At 42.3% G+C, this 19,379-nt stretch overlaps 2 protein-coding genes across 5 annotated transcripts in view; one reads left to right on the top strand and one right to left on the bottom strand.

Annotated features, from left to right (window-relative positions):
* Positions 1-3,250, top strand: part of afap1l2 (actin filament associated protein 1-like 2) — a 38,399-nt gene extending 35,149 nt beyond the window's left edge. For all 3 annotated transcript variants that reach the window (XM_040134848.1, XM_040134846.1, XM_040134847.1), the window contains 6 exons: positions 536-790; positions 924-1,221; positions 1,694-1,867; positions 1,949-2,136; positions 2,378-2,572; positions 2,693-3,250. In XM_040134848.1, coding sequence (XP_039990782.1) covers positions 536-790; positions 924-1,221; positions 1,694-1,867; positions 1,949-2,136; positions 2,378-2,572; positions 2,693-2,719 — 1,137 coding nt within the window. In that variant the 3' untranslated portion in view covers positions 2,720-3,250. The remainder of the gene's footprint in view (positions 1-535; positions 791-923; positions 1,222-1,693; positions 1,868-1,948; positions 2,137-2,377; positions 2,573-2,692) is intronic.
* Positions 3,251-3,875: 625 nt separating this feature from the next.
* On the bottom strand, positions 3,876-19,325 carry vwa2 (von Willebrand factor A domain containing 2). Of its 2 annotated transcripts, none has more exons than XM_040134718.1 (14): positions 19,024-19,325; positions 15,696-15,757; positions 11,647-11,721; positions 10,776-10,909; positions 10,582-10,691; positions 8,045-8,242; positions 7,720-7,853; positions 7,270-7,399; positions 7,018-7,073; positions 6,780-6,887; positions 6,110-6,691; positions 5,270-5,821; positions 4,874-4,996; positions 3,876-4,418 (listed from the first exon to the last, which is right to left on the bottom strand). In XM_040134718.1, the coding sequence occupies exons 2-14, from the start codon at positions 15,745-15,747 to the stop codon at positions 4,288-4,290; spliced, it is 2,385 nt and encodes a 794-aa protein (XP_039990652.1). In that variant the 5' UTR covers positions 15,748-15,757; positions 19,024-19,325; the 3' UTR covers positions 3,876-4,287. The 2 variants fall into 2 exon arrangements, with proteins under 2 accessions (XP_039990652.1, XP_039990650.1); XM_040134716.1 differs by lacking the exon at positions 19,024-19,325 and adding an exon at positions 18,919-18,947.
* Positions 19,326-19,379: the final 54 nt, after the last annotated feature.

Below are 19,379 nucleotides of genomic sequence, written 5' to 3'. Positions count from 1 at the left end.
TTTGCCAGAAACCCAAAAATACTCAGTATACTCTCACAGAAAAGCTGTGAAAACCACAAAATATTCACAGTGAAGAAGCTGGAACCAATTAATTTTATCGTTTCCCATTCATTTCCCGCTGATTGACTTATCGATTAATCAGTTGTTTCACCTCAAATATCCACGATTATGTATAACAACATACAGTACATTCATGTAAAAAAAGTAGGATGTGATTTCTGTGTTGCCACTACAGCTTACACGCAAAGAGAGAATTCAGATTTAATAACATGAATGGTTAACAAAAAGAATGTAGATGCCACGGAGTTTAAACAGCCATGGTTTTCATTTCAATCAAACTCTTCTGATTACTGTTAACTTTAAACAGACAAAACACTCCTTGAAACCATCCGGTGGGGTGTTTTTTCCTAAGAAAACACACAGCCTCTGCCCTGTTGTTTTGCAATCAGTTTTCAGGTTTCAGTTTAATTTTTACATGGACTCACTTCATCTGGCCACTTTCCATCTCCTAACTTCCTGCTCCCGTGTTATACAGGATGCTGAAGAGAGCAGCCTGCCACGCAGTGAGGACAACGACCTTCAGGAACATAATGAAACATGCACACACGATGCCAAGGACTCAGTGGGAACAGAGCAGGACACTGAAAACAGGGTTTACCTGGACCTGGTTCCTGTGCGCTCCTTCCTCCATACTTCGAGTGGGGGTAAAGCCTCCCCAGCCAAAGAAACTTTTAGACATTCCCCGGTCCCAGTAGAGGACCAGAAGGACTCTTCATGTCAAGTTAAAGAGGTACAAAATAGGGAGATACAGTATTATCTCCTGTTTCATTCCTAAAGATATTCAATATAAGGCAACAGATGTAACATTTTGTATTTATATGTTGTATTTATATCATATTTTATATCTTGTGTACTAATTTCAGGTCAGTTCAACTAACCCTCCCGAGCCAGAGCCAACACCTGTGTTAAATGAAACAAGTTTGACGTCTGCTACCAGCAAACCAGAACAAGCGGCCCCCCCGTGTCCCACGCCACAGCAGTCACAAACTCAGCCACTCAAAACCACAGCCCAAAGCCAGGAGACGCCTAAGAGGTTGACCCTGGGAATCACACAGGCCTTCAACTCCTCCGGGGGGCAGCTCCACAAAGGCCCAACAGTCCACACTAGTGCGGGGTTCCCCCACAGTCCCCAACCCCTGCGCCCCAAGGCACATACCATAGGTGAGATTGAAAAACAGGGACAGTGGCCTTGCTGGACACTGCGTTACAGGAGAGGAGTTGAACAAAGAATAAAATGTATCAGTGCTCAATCTACACTATGCTTGCAATGCTGTGAGCATGTCCTCTTGTCACTCATCAGTACACACGCCTTTTTGAAGATACTTGGAAAGTACACTTTCAACATGAAGCAGCAAATGGTGTTGCTGCTGTTTTCCTCCGCACTGAGTCAGATTAACTGCTTGCCTTTCTCCGCAATCTTAAATTACCATGGCTCCCTCTGGTGAAAAGCTGCATCCTCTGCAGTCAAAGCCGCAGCTTCACAGTGAAACTAAGATATACATTCAAAAAGAAGTATTTGCTTTTAAATAGTCATTGCATCTTTTTTTTTGTTTTTCTCTGCTAATGTCAAGATGACTATATTTCATTCTTTCTTCTTTTACTTTGAGCTAAAATTTCAACATTCAATTCCCAGGGTGTCCCGGTGCAGTTGAGGTGAAACTGGGCAAAAACCGCACGGAGGCAGACATGCGCCGCTACATTGATGATCGCGACCGCTTGGAGAAAGAAAGGGAGGAGGTGAGGAGCAGTCTGGCGAACCTGAAGAAGGAGAGAAGGGAGACCAAAGAGGAGCTCAGCGCCTGCCAAGGTGCATATGCACTTCCTGTAGCATTTGTGACAGCAAGGTTGACGCTGATCCGCGTGACTGACAGCTGTCTGTTATCCTCAGACCCCAAGCAGCAGGCCTCACTAGAAACCCGCTTGAAGCAGATGGAGGAGGCGTGTCGGGAGGCGGAGCACCGCAGGGTCGAGGTCGAGCTTCGGTTGGTAGAAGTGAAGGAAAGTCTGAAGAAGGTGGAGTCAGGGCCTTTCACACTGGGAACCACACTGGACAGCAGCCTCCAGGACACACCCACAGTCAGTGTACTGGTTCTGTTGGTATAAATGCAGAACTTCAGATCCCAATCATTTTGCGAAATGTTTCAAATACATGGTATTGTGTTTGTCAAGCAGAATCCATGATGTAAAAGGGCTTAGTCTAAATGAATTATGTGACATCCAAGCTTTCAACTACTCTCCCTCCTTAGGCGATCAACATTAATCCTTTTTTTGAAATATGGACCATACCTGAACCACCTCTCCATCATTTTGCCCACAGCCCAAAGCAACAACCATGCCTGCTCTCCAGACATCACCGCCACCATCGTCGTCGTCGTCGTCATCATCATCATCCCAACCCTCGAACAGCAATGTCAGTGCAGACCCGGCCTCTCCAGTCAACTCTGCCTCGGCACTAAAGAACAGACCGGCCTCCATCATGGCCACGAAAGGCAAAGTCCTGCAGAAAGCTAAGGTGAGACTACAGAGTTCACGTACAGTGAAAGCATGGATGTCAGTGGGAAAAAAAAGGATGCGGTATATCTTAAAACATGTGTTGTGAGTTACAGTTTCTGTTCCTTTTTTGTATTTATAGGAGTGGGAGAAGAAATCCACCACCTAGGAGGAAAACACAATGCCCTTTGAACTCCTCTGACCTGATCCAAATCCAACTTGTCCTGCTTAAGCACGGAACTGCCAAGTTAACAGACCAGACAGTTAAATCAACATCCTCCCGTCTCTGGATCATTCATCCTCACCACCTCCCTGCCAAGACTATAAAGAGCCAATCACAGAGAGCCACAAGCTGTCTTCTTAAATACCACTGGAGGACTTTGGTTTTAACAACTTTTCAAGTTGTTTTTTCTTTGTTTGCTAGAGGCAGAAATTTGATGTAGTTGCATTTTGGCCAGTATAACATTTGTTCTTGATACTGAAAAAATGGGATTTTTCAACACTGCAAAAAGCCAAATATTTGAAACCACTGAAGTCTGAGACAGAAAGATGCCCCTGTACTAAATTGGCCATTTTGTAAACTTTTTGTTGCTTGGTTCATATATGCTGGTAGCCAAGATGTAAATATATTTACACCATTATTCAGCCTTTTGGCTTGTATTGCTAGCTAGAAATGCACTTTTTATTCAAATAAAAATGTACTGACAACAATAATGGCTTGAAAATGAATCATGAAAATGTCTCATTTTGCCTTTGACCTTTCATCTGTCAGCTGTCAGTCCAGCTTGTCTGCTGCAAACGAACTGAAGGCTAAAATTGACACAGGAAACCTGCAGCATTAAACATTGAAATGGTAATTAGAGATTGAACACATTTGCTCCTCAGTAGTGAAAATAAAACCTTCACGAATGGGACAACGTTTTGGAAAGTGCCAAGCGTTTAGACCTTTTGATTATTAATTTAAATGACTGTTCATTTCAAATATAACATGTTAGATCTTGTTAGCTGTTGTGCAGGTAGAGTAATTTTACAGTTTAAATATAGACATTTTAGCTAAAGTTGGACCGCCAAATAATGTATTATGGCATTTGTCCCATTGTAAGTTTATTCTCTTTTCCCCAAGAGTGATATTAGTAAAGTAAAGGGTAAGTTAAGGTACAAAACTAGCCTTATTTTCTGAGTGTTACATATCACGAACTTAACTAAAAATGCAATACATATATACAGGATATTTATTAAAAAATTTTGTTCATTAGAGAGAACTAAAACATTTTTAACATCTAACATGAAAATATACAGTTAGTATAAAGCCTTTTTGGCACAAATTTGATGTTTTTGTCTGATTTGGAAGGAAGAAAGAAGGTTGTGGTGATTAAACACTGAATAAAAAAAATCATGACACAGATATACAATATAGTATAATATAAAAGTTTACATCTTTGAAATAGCCAATAGAACCTTATTGAGACAATTGCACAAAAGTGAGCACAGTGTGGGCTGACAAATCCAACAAGAAACAAACTAGGACACAAATGGACACCACAGTAGAGATACATACGGTTTGACGTCACTTGTTGAAGTTCGACTGCAAGTTTAAATATTGAAACAGTAACAAGGTAACAGTAATATAAATTTTCCCTTTACTCCAGTGTGTACCCGCAAACATCCTTGGTTCTTAAGATTCCGTAGGTGATTTATTTCCGTGTATAGTATGTGTGTTTATGTGTGTATGGTGTATCAGGCAGCATTTCTCCGACGGTGTAGTTTGTAGTGATGCAGGAGCTCCTGGTGGCTCTTCTTCTGCCTGCTCTTCTTCCTGAGACCAGCAGGCCTCGGAAGATCTCCCCTGGATGAGGGCCTACTGCTTCCTACCACACAAAAACCACAGAGAAAGTCAGGACTGTTGCATAATTATGCAAATAATGCAGTTTTTTATTTGGCCACCATTCCTATCGGTCATGATAAAATTTTCTTGACTAATTCAAATACTGAGCTTGGTCGACACATGTGACAGCAGCAACTGTAGCCTTCGAACAGGGTCCATCAGGGTAAGACGGGTCCTCAGCAGGAATATGACTGAATGACTTGAATGAAGGCAGACAGCACCACAGCCCTTTGCTGTCAACCAAATGCTGGGGCAGAATTTTTTTTAAGGCTGATATGACCAAAAGCATGCCACGGTTACCGTCCCATTAAAAGCATTAAAAGCTTTGACTGATAAACAGATAAGAAGGATAGTTCAAGCAGGAGCCAGAGAAATGCAGAAATGAAGAAATGAAGAAAAAAAAATGAAGGAAAGAAGACCCTCATTCATGCCACTGACTTGTTTCACAGTGTGGTCCTTCATAGCCTTGGCACTGACAACGGAAGCTCCCTCCTGACAGGATGCAGATCCCATCATTCATACATGGGTTCGGGCTGCACAGGTTTACCGGCTTCTTTACCTCTGATTAAAAGAAATTGACCACAAAACAGCAAATTACCATCATGTTAAGTACACAAATTCATATTTTAAACAGGTCCCTCAGCACCCGTTTATCTGTTCTCTATTCTTAGACAGCTGCAAGGACGTCTTAGTGAAAGGACATGCAGGAAAACAAACAATATATTGCAGATTAGATTTACTTCTTAACCAACCTCTTATTCCTATCCATGGAGCATGAGAGAACAAGCTGTCCAGGAAAGGTTTGGTAACAGAGGTAACTCCCTGAATGCTCACCTGAACACAGCATCTGGACCAGAACGTCCTCAAAGTACTTGAGGTCCTCATAAGACGGCACTGAGATCATGTGCTCCTCTGAACCAGCAATCTTCAGCAGCCTCTCTCTCTGTACATCTCCAATACCGATCACAAACAGTGAAACCCCATTGTCTCTTATCTTTTGCGCTGGCACGACAGCATCGTCCCCGCCCGAACCATCAGTCACCACCACCACAGCCTTGTTGACTCCAGGCCGCGCACCTTTAGCGACAGTCAAGATCTTGGAGTGGATGTGCAGTAAAGCTGCGCCGGTTGAGGCCACTCCACCCATGTAGTTGGTGTCACCCACTGCCTTGAGGATGGCAGAACCCGTGTCATGGGTGTCCAGGTTGAAGACGGTGGTGGCTCTCCGTCCATAAGCCACAAGTGCCACTTGGGCCACGTCACGGTTGATGTCGAACTGGACAGTGAGGCTGCGCACAAAGTCGCGCACGGTGGCGAAGTTGTCACGGCCGACACCACCGGAGGCATCCAGGGCAAACACCAGGTCTACCGCTTGGCCCAGACAACCTGGAAAACATACAAAAGATGATTTAGAAGTGAGATTTCAAGATCTTATAAATTAAAATCCAGAGGGTTTATTAATATACATGGGAGCCAGAAATAGTTACCTTTTTTATTAAGACTACTGAGTAAGTGCAGATTTTTAAAGGAATTTTTTGACATAATTTTTACATGATATTTTGTGAATTTCTTGGACATGCGTATTTACAAATGTGGAAAATATACCACAGTCTGGGCAGAATATTCCGCCTATGAAATGAATTTGTTTAAAGTGCTCTGTTGCTCATTAGGTACCTTGTGTGTCCACACTGCAGATCTTGGCCTTGAGCTCAGGGATCTTGGCACTGAACCTGTCAGGTGATGTGTAGGTGATAGTCCTCTGGGGATTTCCTGTGATGTTATTCAGCTGTCCCTTTAAGTAGTCTGGTCCCATGGCTATAAGGAAGATCTCTCTGTCCCGTGCATATTTTGAAGGCTCCACCACCTCGTCAACAGCAGGAGTGTCAGTGAGCAGCACCACCACCCGGGGAAGGTCGTCTGTGACATCGGCAAAGACTGGCACACTAACAAAGCCATGGCGTGTGACGTAACGAAGCGCCTGCCCCGTCCTGGCCTCGCCGCCGATCGGTTGGAGCGCCTCCACTGCCTTAAGCAGACCCCTCAGATCCCCTTTGAACTTGCCCACCTGGGCTTCTACTCGAGCCTCTCCACCAAACACCGCCAGGCCGACTTTGCTGGGGCTGTCAGACCCAATCACGGTCTGCAAGAAGCGCTTCAAGAAGGACTTGAGACGGAGGAAGCCCTCCAAGGTAAGCGTGGCAGAACCCTCCAGCAGGAAGAGCAAGTCCACAGAGCAGTCCAGTGATAATGCAGGAGCTGAGGAGGGATGGAGGGTTTTATTTAGTTTTATCTCTGCATTCAAGTGTTGTGAAAGTCTCAGTAAGTATACAGACAGTGAACAAACCGCAGTGCGGGTCTCCTCCATAGCCGGGCGGACACACACAGTGGTAGCCCTCCGGACCCTCTGATACACATGTTCCACCATTCAGACAGGGCTGGGAATCACAGGGATCTACAGAGAGAGAGACAGTGGCAGGAAGTGAGCTGCACAAACATATCTCGACAAACACACACACACACACACACACATCTGAAAAGAGTAAAGTGCAGCTGGAATCAAAGGGAAAGGACAAGGTTGTCACCTGGACAGATAGTCCGATGGCAGACAGTCTTGTGTCTCTTGTAAGCCTTGTTGTACCTGCAACACACAGATTTGGCCCGAAACAATATTCACACGTTTTTTTTTTAGTTTGAAATGAATGAAAGATGTGCATTTTGCAAGGAATAACTTTTTTGTTTTTCTTTTTTTTTCTTCTCTCAAATAAATGAAATTTCCAAAATCGGTTCTGTTTCTCATCTTCTCAAGAAGACTCCATGCATTCCTGTACACTTGCCTGTAGTAGGGACAGAGAGACATGTATGGAGAATACCCTTTGGAGCCTTTCCAACACATGAAATTTCCCTGCAGCTCTTTCACTGCCTCCAGTGTCTTCCTCTCACAGGGAAACGACTCCACCTGACAGCCTGGACAACAGAACAGGAGGTTTGGGATTGGTGTCGGGAAGAGAGGGGATATGGAAGGATGTTTGGAGTGGACAGGAATGGAAGAGAGTTAGGCAGAGCGAGAGGGAGGCAGTGAGAGAGACAACTAAGATGATTTTAAGAATCTCATTTCCTTCTTTTCACACATAAATAATGTTACATTTTCTACAGTGTAGATTTGACCACCTCTACATCATTTATGTCCAGTGATACCAAACTAATGATGTCTGTACAAGTAGATAATTAGCATGTGTAGCAGTCGTAATGGCCTCCAGTGAAAAAGTGTTGTCTAGGAGTCCCACCTGCTGGTGTAGCATTGCAGACAGAGAAGGTGGACAGTGTGGTGTACAGGCCATTGACGGCATCGTAGAAATGCTCGGCGAAGAAGACATGGTTCTCCGTTGGCTCACTGGCCAGAGTGTGTAGCTCCTCCCACCTGTAAAACAGAGGAAAAAAATTCATAAAACTTGTGAAAAAATTACGATTTATTTAGGTTTAGTTTTTCTACTCCATCTCACAAGTTTCCCCTTTCCTTTAAACTGCATTACATACAAAAAGAATGTAAAAATGAATAATAAATAGTATTATCCCTGGCAGTGATCACTATTTCCACACCATCCAACATACCTGGGATAGCGCAGACCAACGGCAAACAAGACCACGCCTGTCTCTTTGAGCTGTGCAGCCGCCTGCACCACGTTGCCCTGAGACCTCCCATCTGATAAGAGGATGGCGATCCGGGCCACAGTGGAGGAGTTACGACCGCCTGGGAAGCCCTTCCTCAGGATGTACTTGAGAGCCAGGCCTGTCTGGGTGCTGCCTCCCCTGGGAGTTCAGAGTTTGGAATAGTGGGTTTTTGTTTTTTTTTTTAATGTTTTTTTTTTTAATGTTTTTGTCAGAACAACACTGACGGAACAATCTGAAAAATGGGAGACTGTGTACTGTACACCAGAGGCAAGCAGAGTCATAAGTCTACTGCATATCACTGCCAAAGTAAACCGCAGATAAATTTTATTTGGATTCCTCTTTTAGTTCTTGGATTGAAAATGTATGAAGAATTTTGAGTGTTGGCCTTGTTTCACCACCTCAGCACTCAAGAAACCAATTTAAAACCTATTATATTTTTTTTTTTTCAAAAAGACTTAAATGTCATTCAGAGCAGGAGCCTCGTTCAGTCCTCCCACTAGACAGTAAGAAACATATTCACACTTTTCACATGAAGACAGAGCTGCCGAAACAAAGCTGTGATGGGCTTAGGTGTCATCCTATTATATTTCTTTTGTGTCCCTTTTTGCTGCAGCGAAAAAAACGCAATGTCTGCTTGGAGGACTAGAAGACAATAAAGCAAAAACCACAAAAGGCCTTCAGGCACCGTTTCATAATTTTAGCTACCATGCACAGATATATATCGACAACACGAGGTATTGGTTTCTTAGCATAAAATCGCTCCACAATACATATTACAGAACACATACTGTGCTCACATCTTGGAAAAGCTGTATCTTACACACTGGTGAATCCTTTTTTTTTTAGTCCAATGGGCAAACTTAAAGAACAATGACTGATAAAGACTCATCTTAAGTGACAGTAGTTATCATTATTTGATGATAGGCTTTTACAGTCTAATCCTTGAAAAAGCAATTTTAGCTCAGACAACTATTTCAACAAAGTGGATTTAGACCTGAACTGCAAATCAACTTTGGTTAGAGTCAAATTCTGTCTGTTTTTTTTGTTAAAATGTTATAGTATATGTATATATGCAGTATATATATTTGTTTAATACATATTTTCTCTATTTTTATTTATATTCTTGGCCATATTACTGGTCAGAAGAAGAGATGTATATTACAAAGCAGAGTAGTAGGATATATAATTGTTTAGAATTGAAAATATTAAAAAAATGATTATAATCTATGCATCATTATGAATAAACATACACCTACAGCATATTGCTACATTTGAGCTCTCATAGGTACTAGTTTTATTTGAGGCAATGTGCCAGGTAAGTAAGCCAAAATGACACTTCTGCACTGTGAGCATCTCGCACGCACGCACACACACGGCAAAATTACCATCCTCTTCCTCGGCTTATGCACTTATCCAGTATCCAGTGTCCATCTGTGGTGTGCTTCTAATCTGAAATGAATTTGTTTTTCTTTCCAGGGAGCATTTGGTGTTACTTAGCCTCTGGACATGTGCATATATGTTTTGCTTCAGCATAACTTTGAACTAAATCCAGTCCCAATCGTGTAACTCATCAAACATATACACAAACATTTGCCAAATCTGTTAACTCCTTGTTTTGCCACTATTGCCAACTCATTCATTCTGGTTGTGGTTCTGAAACTACACTGAGGAATAAAAAAAAAGTTTGAGCGTGCCAGAATAGCTGAGGATATAAATGATCTGACCCCTACCAATGACCTGTTTGTATATACAATATATTAACATGGAAATTGCTGAATACTGCCAGTGCTGAAATTAATTCCCCCGTATCTCTGATAGTAGGTCATATTAAAATGAACATTTGTCCCAATGGCTTTGTCCCTATAAAGTTCTTAAGAGGACATGTCTATAGCAGATTGTCCTAGTAACATATTGATAATCACCAGCTCACTGAGACCGTATGCTTTTAAGAATGCTGCTAAAAAAGGGGAACACTCCAGCCCTAAAAACACAATATTTCTTTTCACATTTATGCCAGTCCTCACATGTATATTTCTGCCTATCTTTCCAAGCACTGACTAAACACAAGCAGTTACACAGAGAGGTTAAGTCTGGCTTCTTACAGTTGAGAAAAATTTCCAAAATGAAATTGATTTAATTCTGGAGGTCAAACATGACCTAGACAGTGTCATTCATGGTTTTATTCGATATTTAGACCACAGTAACTCTATTTTGGAACAACTAAAACTCCCAGTCTCAACTTTTTAAATTAGTTTTAAATGTTTTAATAGCCTAAAGTTTGTTTTAATTTAACTGTATGAACTCTATTTGTGCTTTTATATAATCTTAGACATTTAGGATTCTAATTCTTTCAGACGTATTGCTTCATCAGAGGCAAAACCACACAGATTTAACCCCAAGTCACACTATAAATAACAAAGTCTCTTTGGATCCCAAAACATTATCTTCCTGCAGGTGACATGAGAGGAGAGACACACCTGTAAGAAATCTTTTTCATGTGCTTCTTCAGCTCTGGTTTGGTGGTGTAAGAGTCCAGAGAAAACTCCAGCCGTGGAGTGGAGCCAAACTGAATCAAACCAACCCGCACCTGGACAAGGTTGGGATTACATGAGTACTGATTGACATGAGAGAAAGAGAGAGAGAGAGCGAAGAGAACAGAGAGAAAACAAACCTTGTCTGGTCCAATGTCTAGTGCTTGACAGAGTTTGATTGCATAGTGTTTGGACCTCTCGAAACTGCCCTTCCCCACGCTGTAGGAACCATCCATGAGAAAGAGGATATCCGTAGCTGCTGAGCACTGCATCACTTTCCATGGAAAAACAAACAAAATAAAAAGTTAAAACCACTGGATTTCTAGATTAAGAAGTAGGCCCAAACTCATTCAGCGTCTAAACCAATGCATTCCTGGCAAAGAGCTCCTATTCTATTGCACTATATGGGCATTATGGGATTATCCTGGTTAGTTATTAAAATGGGCTGTCGCAGATGAAAATAATCCCCTTGACATAATAGGAGAAAAACAGTTTAGAACGACAGAGCTCAATTTTCTTTTCCCAGGTTTCACAAAACCATTACCAAGCGAAAACTCCCTCTCCCTCTCCCAAGCATGTTTGCACTCGCCGGCAGCACAAATTATCAGTGGTGTTGCTGTCAATGTTAGAATGCGCCGGCTGATCACGAAGAGGGGCCGTTACAGACAGAGAGAGTGTGCCGTCCGTCTGTCAGCCACTGGCTCCGTTTATGTGAAAGCCGCCTCCAAACACAGACATCAGGCTAATACGACCGCCCACCACCTCCGAGGATCCTCTCAAAGTCACTCTACCTCGTAACTTACCCATTTATTAAAAGTCAGTGGCATCGCACCTAACAAGGTTTGTACAACTCTGTCTACATCAGACCCTGCACATTCTTTCACTTTAGCCTGTACACATCTTGCTATAATATGGAACACAGCAGTAGGTCAGGAATCACAATCACTGGCCCTGTTATTGTCATTTCTTAACCATTTCGTTATGTTGACGTGGTTTTGGTAAGGTACTCACTTTCTCCTGCTGAGTTGATTTTTAAAATGTTCTGATGGCTGGTTTGGATGTCCTGCACTGTGGTGCCCTGCTGGACTGGAAGGGACAAACAACATGGAGGTTTGTCCACACACACTTTATGGATATAGTATTATGCACATGCGTGGCGCAAACATGACATTTAGATACAGAATCTGGGCCGACTGTACCCATCCAGGCGCAACAAAACCCTACACATCATACACAGGTGATGCTTTTTCTCAAAAGTAACATGAAAGAAACATGACTTATTACACACAAAATTGGTGCAAAATTAAAAAAAAAAAAAAGTCATTTCTGCTACACAAAGCAATACTTATTTTTCAGACTTTTCTCTCATCTTTGCTTGAAAAAATAAATAAATAAATAAACTATGATTCTGGAAACAGGGTAAAGAAATTATACTTCAGTTAAAGTGGATACATCCAGCAACCAGTGATTATTGGTTGCTCAATTTCATTGTTGTGTCCCCTGCCCCAAAATTCACTCCTCACCTACACATAACCAGTGGCAGGGTTGATAATCTTTCTGTTGTTAATGAACACACACACACACACACACACACACACACACACACACACACACACACACCTGTACGTTGACTACAAATTGACGTGGGATTTACAGTACATTACCTCTACAGTTAGCTTTGGATTCACAAAAGATACATTTAGAAAGACAGACTCTGATGTGTGGACCTAAATACTTGTCCATGTTAACTGTATCTGTTAAGTGTCATTCAAAAACCACCAGTGCCCTCAGAAAAAAAGTGTAAAATAACATAGTAAATGGGATGCTGTCTCTGAAGCCAATGCAGTTCACTGACTCACACTTGACCCCGTCTGGGACGGATAATTGAGTATTTAAAGCTAATGTGAATGGACAAGTGAAGAAAACCATTCTTTCGCTCCGAAAGTACGTTGCTCTATTCATGCATACGTACAGCCCCGAGAGGAGGGATAAGGACATGCGATTTCCTGTTCAGCATGCGAACATACCGCCTTGTGCCTCGCAGCCCCAAATTGTCACAGAGGTATTTGTCCATCACAGAGACGGAGCGCTTGAGTGATCTTAACAAACGTGCATCTCCACATTAAACAGATTTCTACTCTCTGCGAAGCCCAGTCCTTCTCTTTGGGACATAATACAGAGAGAAATTGTCAGTACGCTCCCATCAATTTCGCAGTAATGCTTCGGGGCTGTCCGTCTGGTGTCGATTTAGCACCTGCTAATTAGCTGAAATATGTGATACGTCTTGTGGTGACTGTCAAAATTTAGCACTATCACTGACTTTGTCCTCCTCCTCTGCTCATCTTTCTGCCACTGAGGTCACTCTAATGGTTGGGGAGAAAGATGTGGCATACACTAGTTTTTTTTTCCTTTTTGGGAAAAAACAAAATGTAAATGCAACCCATTTTTACAGTAACCAAGATGATAGTAATGACATTAAAAGGGTAATTATGAAAAACAGCAGCTGCTACTTAACAGATTCTACTTTAAATGGACTATTATCAACTAAAACATTATTTTATCAACCTGAAATGAGCTTGGATTACATATGACCAAAAAACAACACCTGAAAGCAGGCTGCAACTGACAGTTATTTTCAGTATTAATAATCATTTTGAAAAATGTATCTTTTTTTGTCAAAAAAAAAATGATGAAAAATGTCCATCACAAGTTCAAAGAACCCAAATTGCTTCAAATTGCTCGCTTTGTTTTACCCCGACAAGTCCACAAAACAAATCTATTCAATTTACAATCATATAAAATGTAGAAAAGTGTTGAATCCTCACATTTTGAAAAACAGGAAATAATGTCGCTTTTCTCTTTGATAAGCGACTTGGATGATCAATGGGTCGACCAACTGATTAATCAACTAATTGTTTCAGCCCCAATCTGTTTATAGCACAAACTCCCGTCATGACCACTAGCAATGCACTTCAGGCACTGAATTTACTGCTTTAAGCGGCAAATATTTTTTGAGACCTGTGGCAACCTTTCTCGCAATGAGTGCATATGCAACCATTTCCTTTCCCTGGTTGAGAAGACGAGCGTTAGTCAGGAGAGGAGACCCGAGCATCCCACTAAGATATTTAGGGTGTGAGGTAGTGACGGAGGCAGAAGGGGGAGATCAGCTGGCTCGGGTCACCCCTCAGGTGTCTTCCTCTTCAGTCGATCAACAGAGAGATAAGCATGAGAGATCTGTTAAGCATGGCTTCTGTAAGGGTGTAAGGGCAGTGTCACGGGTCATTCATCTTCCTTTTAAATGGACCACCAACGAGAGGCTCCTGTGTTTTCATTACTTCTTGACAAATTTTTGTCCCCATTTGAGGCCCGTGGAGGCAACCGCTACTGACGAAAATGAGGGAGACACAGCCAGTTGCCGCACAGATTTTGCAAAACTGCATTAGAGCAACAATACATATTGAGAGCGAGGTTATCATATTCATGTGCGTGAAATAATAATGAGACAAAAAAAAAAAAAAAAAAGGATGACATCCCAGTCTTTAATAAAAATATTTCATCATCAATCCATAGGAAGAGAGGAGCAAACTGCATGAGGTCAGGAAACAATAAAGTGTAAAAACCAACAGAACACTAACCGTTAAAAAAAAAGTACCACCTGCAACCCAGGGGCCTAGGCTCCAACCTCTGCACAATCCTGACCCTTTCATCTGCCCCCAATTCCAAAGTCATTCCCAGCCCAAAGTTCTCGAGACAGTGAAAGTTCGGGGTCTTGGCAAGCTCCTCTCTCATCGTCAGTGGGGCCCCACTCAGTGAACAAAAAGTTTGTCTGTTCAGCCAAGTGCCTCTAGGACAGGGAGTGTGTACCTTTAATGTCAGTGAATAGCGGGAAAAATCAGGAGCAAGATAATGAGCAAGGATCCTTAGGCTGAGGAGAATATGTCTAATTGGCATTAATCCCACCATAGTCTAGGAGATTTAAGTAATATTCCCTCGAAATCAGAGATAAAAAGTTTGGACCAGTCTCTACCTATCTGGGAAATGTCATTTGACAGTCAGGGATATCTAGCCGGTGAATCAGTGCAATATGTTATCTGCGTTGTCAGCACAGGAGGAAAGGGGGGCGTATTGACAAGGTGAAATAGTCTGTTTTGCTCAAGTTCAAAGTCTTAAAATGGCCGGTAATAAATACTTCAGATGGTGCTAAAGCTGTCATTTATGAAAACAACTCGAAGATTATATCGCCCCACGACTCCCGCGTCTCCCCTCAGGCAAATACCGATACTCTTGGGCCCAAGAGGACTATTGACGATACGCTATAAAAGCGATGCAAAATTTGACTTGCCTGGAAACGAACAGCATTTTGAGCACAAGAGGCAGGAAATGGCTTGGAAGGAGAGATAATGGGAATTCTTTGGCACTGGGAACTTGACAGGTTCAAGCAGTAAAATGGCTTGTAAAGAATCTCAGGTTGACCAGAAGCGCATCAGCGAAGTATCTTACATTTTCCAACGTGCGATGCACAAACCTACACTTCAACATGCTCAAAAATGGCAGCAATTTATCCTCACTTATATGTATGTTTTTTTTTTTTACACTGACTTCATTCTTCCTCTCCGCAAACACCTATACCTATCAACAATATTAATATTTATCTATTTATTTAGCTAACCCTAAAATGGCCATTTTTACGTCCTGAGGTTCATAAACACAAAGTAATGCCTTTGGACAGAGCCAGACCAGCTGTTTTCTTTCTGTTTCCAGTCTTTATGCTAAGCTAAGCTAACGGGCTGCTGGCTGTAGCGTCATATTTACTGTGCAGACATGAGACTGGAATCTATCTTCTCATTGAACTCCAAAAAAACTGAATGTGGAACTATTTTCTATCAGTAATGCGTGAAGAAAACATGAATGTTCAAATGTGGAATGGAATGATTTGGAATGACCAAACATTAGTAATGACGAGGGCAGATTGGAAAAAAATTCCAAAAGCCAGAGAGGCACAGAAGGGACTCCTCAACTGAACCTGAATGCAGAACAGTAATAAAGTCAAATCGACTGACCTTGCAGAAGCAGCAGTGTTAAGAGGAGGGAGAGATGGATATCAGGGTGCATGTTGGGACACCTGGAATGATAAACAAAAGTACAAGCTTACAAAGAATACAGAACAAAATGCACCCAACAGCAGAGGAGAGGAGGGTGTGAGAGTTAAGTTTTACGGAAAAAAGATGAGAGATAAAAGGAGACAGGAGAATTAGGTTTCATTCGTATGTCGTAACATCTGAAGGATTTTTACGGGGCTGAAAAAAGGTAGAATTATAGAAAATTCGGAATTAAAAAAAACAGAAGTTTGTGCATTAGAATTTTTTTTTTTTTTTTTTCCTCCCTCCTGTTCTGACCCCCGGGGGATGGCAACCAGTGGTATATTTCATCAGAAAGTCAAAATTTCGAGCATGGGCAGTTGTCCAGGAGCCAACAAGTTTGAAGTGCAGTCTTTTTCTTCATTTTCTACGCTTTCTGTTTTGCATTATTTCTAGTAAGCCTAGTAATCGCGTTGAAACGAACCACAAAATGTGGTTCACAAGTCCAGAAATGCTGTACAAGGGGGAAGCCAAAAGGACGACGAAGAAGCCACAGGCCACATTTGCCTCCTGACCAGGTAGGTCAAATAGCAAAATCGTAACTTGCCTCGAGGACTCTGAGTACACCCTTAGCATGTTTTCCCAGCTAAGGGTGGGTTGAGTCCTAATCCTTCAGTGAGAACAAATTCAGGTATACCTGATGACTGACAACCACCATGGAGGGGACATGGCGTTTTGGCGTGTACCAAAACACACTTCACTAGACAAAAGTTTCCACATGCAGACACACTTCACTGTCTTGACACCGGCATGTGAACCGATCTGTATTTTGTCTGGGTCAGAAAGTTTACAGTAAGCTCGAACTGAATTTCTCAAAGCAACACAAAGATGTCCCGCGGTTTTGATGTGTGTGTGTGTGTGTGTGTGTGGCGAGGAAGCCCAGGAATGTTTTTCATCAGCGTGTTCACCTGGGACGTGGGTTGCCAAGTTAAGGATTAATATTGCAAAGGCACATGGACAAATTATGAACACCCTGAGGACAGAGAGGTGTCAGTTCGGTTGCGTAAAAGCTGAACATAATTGGTTTCACAAAAGAAGAAATTAATGCAGGGCTGTTAGATTGAATTCCATTTGATTACAGAGATATACCTAATAAACCGTTTAGTGTACATTATAATTTTATGTAACCACTCCACTAGCCTGGCCTGCATCTAAATCAAGTAGTAACATTCTCACCTGTCTTATTGTGTATGTCCATTGTTGTTAGGTACACATAAGAAGTTCAGGTGCTGCAGATAAGGTTTGATTACCTCTGGCTGCTGATAAGCTTGGCCATAATATCCTGCCTGCGTCTGAAGTGTGTGTGTGTGTGTGTGTGTGTGTGTGTGTGTGTGTGTGGAGGGATTGGGGTGGGCAAAGAAGACGGACGTGCCAGCGAAACCCTCCCTATAGGTAAGAATGTGTGTATTTCTGAAACAGAGATAGAATTGTGTGCAGGACGGAGCCTCGTTTTAAGGGGAGTCTGCGTGTCTGTGATACTGATCTGCAGGGCTGACAAGCAGTGACTGTCCCAGCAGCCCCCGGCCTGATTAACATCACCAGAGGCCATTGATGCTCTATTTGCGCACTCGCTTTGAATGTGTGCGCGCCGCCGCACCTGCGTGCGTGTGGAGAGGGAAGCGTGCAGTGCACGCCAAAATAAAAAACACCACACACACACTGCACTGCACACCTGTCTAAAAAAAAAAAAAAATTCTTCTTCTTCTCTTCTGGATCCCTCCGCCTCCTCTTTTCCTTCTCTTTCTTTTTCTTGCTGTTCTGAGCATCTCTGCTCCTGTCTCTCTGCTCCGTTTGATTCCAGCAAAAAAAGAAAAAAAACTACAGACACAGACACTTGGGTCATGTTGGTGTTTATATTAAAAATATATTAAAAGTAACATAAGTTCTTATCTTGCCATCGGGACTGCAACATGTCCATGAAAATCATAATGATTAAAGGAATATAGTCTCAGGGGAGGGGCAAGAGTTAGGTAAAATTTATTCTGACTTGAGTGAAACGGTAAACCTGATACTTCTCATCTCATCTACAGGAACTAAAACTAAAACAGGACTTGAGGACATTCCTCCTTAAAAAGAACCCAAAAAAAAAAAGAAAAAAAAAAAAAAAGGCTCTCTGCTTTGATGGATGTGCTGCTTTGAAAGTTGGTCTTGGTAGTTGGAAATTACCTCCTCTGTATGAAGAAAAGAGAAGAGAGCTTTTTTAGGACCAGCTTCTAGCAAAAATCAAGAGGTGTTTGACTTTTTGGAGTTGTTTTTAGGTGACTTTGGAGTCTTTTCAAAATTAGTCAATTTTAAATAAACACCAAATGTAACAACAAAGAAAACAATTTTTTTGTTTTTGTTTTTTTTTTTTCCCCCAGATTCCCCCCTCCACAACAGACTGTAAAAATGATTGTACTAACTGACGTTATTTCCAAGTAATGGGTTTTGCATTAAGCAAGCATTTGCAAGGCAAGCAAGCATAGGTGCATTCTCCCATTCCAGGACAATTGTACAGGGAAAATTAACTCAGAAAAACTCCAAATTAAAACTTAAATGTAACTAAAGGTGGTGGCTCATCAGCTCAGTTCATCATCTCATAGCCATCACCCCAATTTAAATTAACCCCTTTTAAGTACCATTTAGAACTAACAAGAAAGATTAAGATCAAAAGTAAGACTTTTAAGCAGACCAAACAGCCAATGCCACATACACACCACCACCAACTATACTCTTGAATGTGTCAAGGGTCAAGGCAGGTCTAAGATGGGGCCAGAGGTTATGACCCTGACATGCAACAGTAGCCCAGGTTTACCCAAGAAGCCAAACAAACTTGATCGGGGACAGCTCAGGCAAGCACTAAGTGGGTAGATGGAATTCAAGAAATGCATTTAGTTGCATTTAAGTCAACCGCAGTTGTTCCTGTTACCTGCCGTTTTCGAATTGACCTGTACTACACTTGATGTAATAATTTCATTCGTTGCCAGAGGTGTATTGTTAAAATGTGACATCACACAAGGTGATAATCGCAATTCAACACAGACATTTTTTGAAGCCGTGAAACGATCTGCCCCCGCTACAGCTTCCGCCCGTTTCGGTGGTGTTATCTTTTTTCCTGCCCCATATCGTTAGTCGATCTAAAAAAAAAAAAAAGGGGCCGCCTTACCACATCCAGAGACGCGACGTACCGCGTTAGGGCAGGTTTCCGCCCTCCGCCACCAGGCGAGCAAAAAAAAAAAAAAAATCAGAGACAGACGAGACGTCTTCTTACCATGCGCTGTCTCGTATCCTTGGCTCTCGGGCGCGTCTCTCCAGTGACCAGTCCTCCCCGGCTCCGCGCACTGCTCTGTTTCCGCACTACTCGGACCTACTTTGGCTTTTTCTTCTCCTGACAGGAGAGCGGCGACCCCACCTCCTCGCCGTGCCCACCTCCGATGTTCCAGCACCGGTGGGGTCTAATTTGTCCTCGCCTCATCCCGCACGGGGCAGGTACGGAGGCAGGGAGGGGCCAAGGCGCATTATAGACGTGATATAAGCTGTTACTCGTCTCCAAGAAGAGGAATCCGCGCATTTCCACAGAGTTACTGTAGGCATAAAGTGGTGAAGTTTTCACACAGGATCTTTCTA

This window comes from Xiphias gladius, chromosome 9, assembly GCF_016859285.1.
Source record: "Xiphias gladius isolate SHS-SW01 ecotype Sanya breed wild chromosome 9, ASM1685928v1, whole genome shotgun sequence".
In the NCBI taxonomy this organism is placed as follows: domain Eukaryota; kingdom Metazoa; phylum Chordata; class Actinopteri; order Istiophoriformes; family Xiphiidae; genus Xiphias; species Xiphias gladius.
The sequence above is the reverse complement of the archived record's forward strand: the minus strand, read 5'-3'. Positions and strand labels throughout refer to the sequence as shown.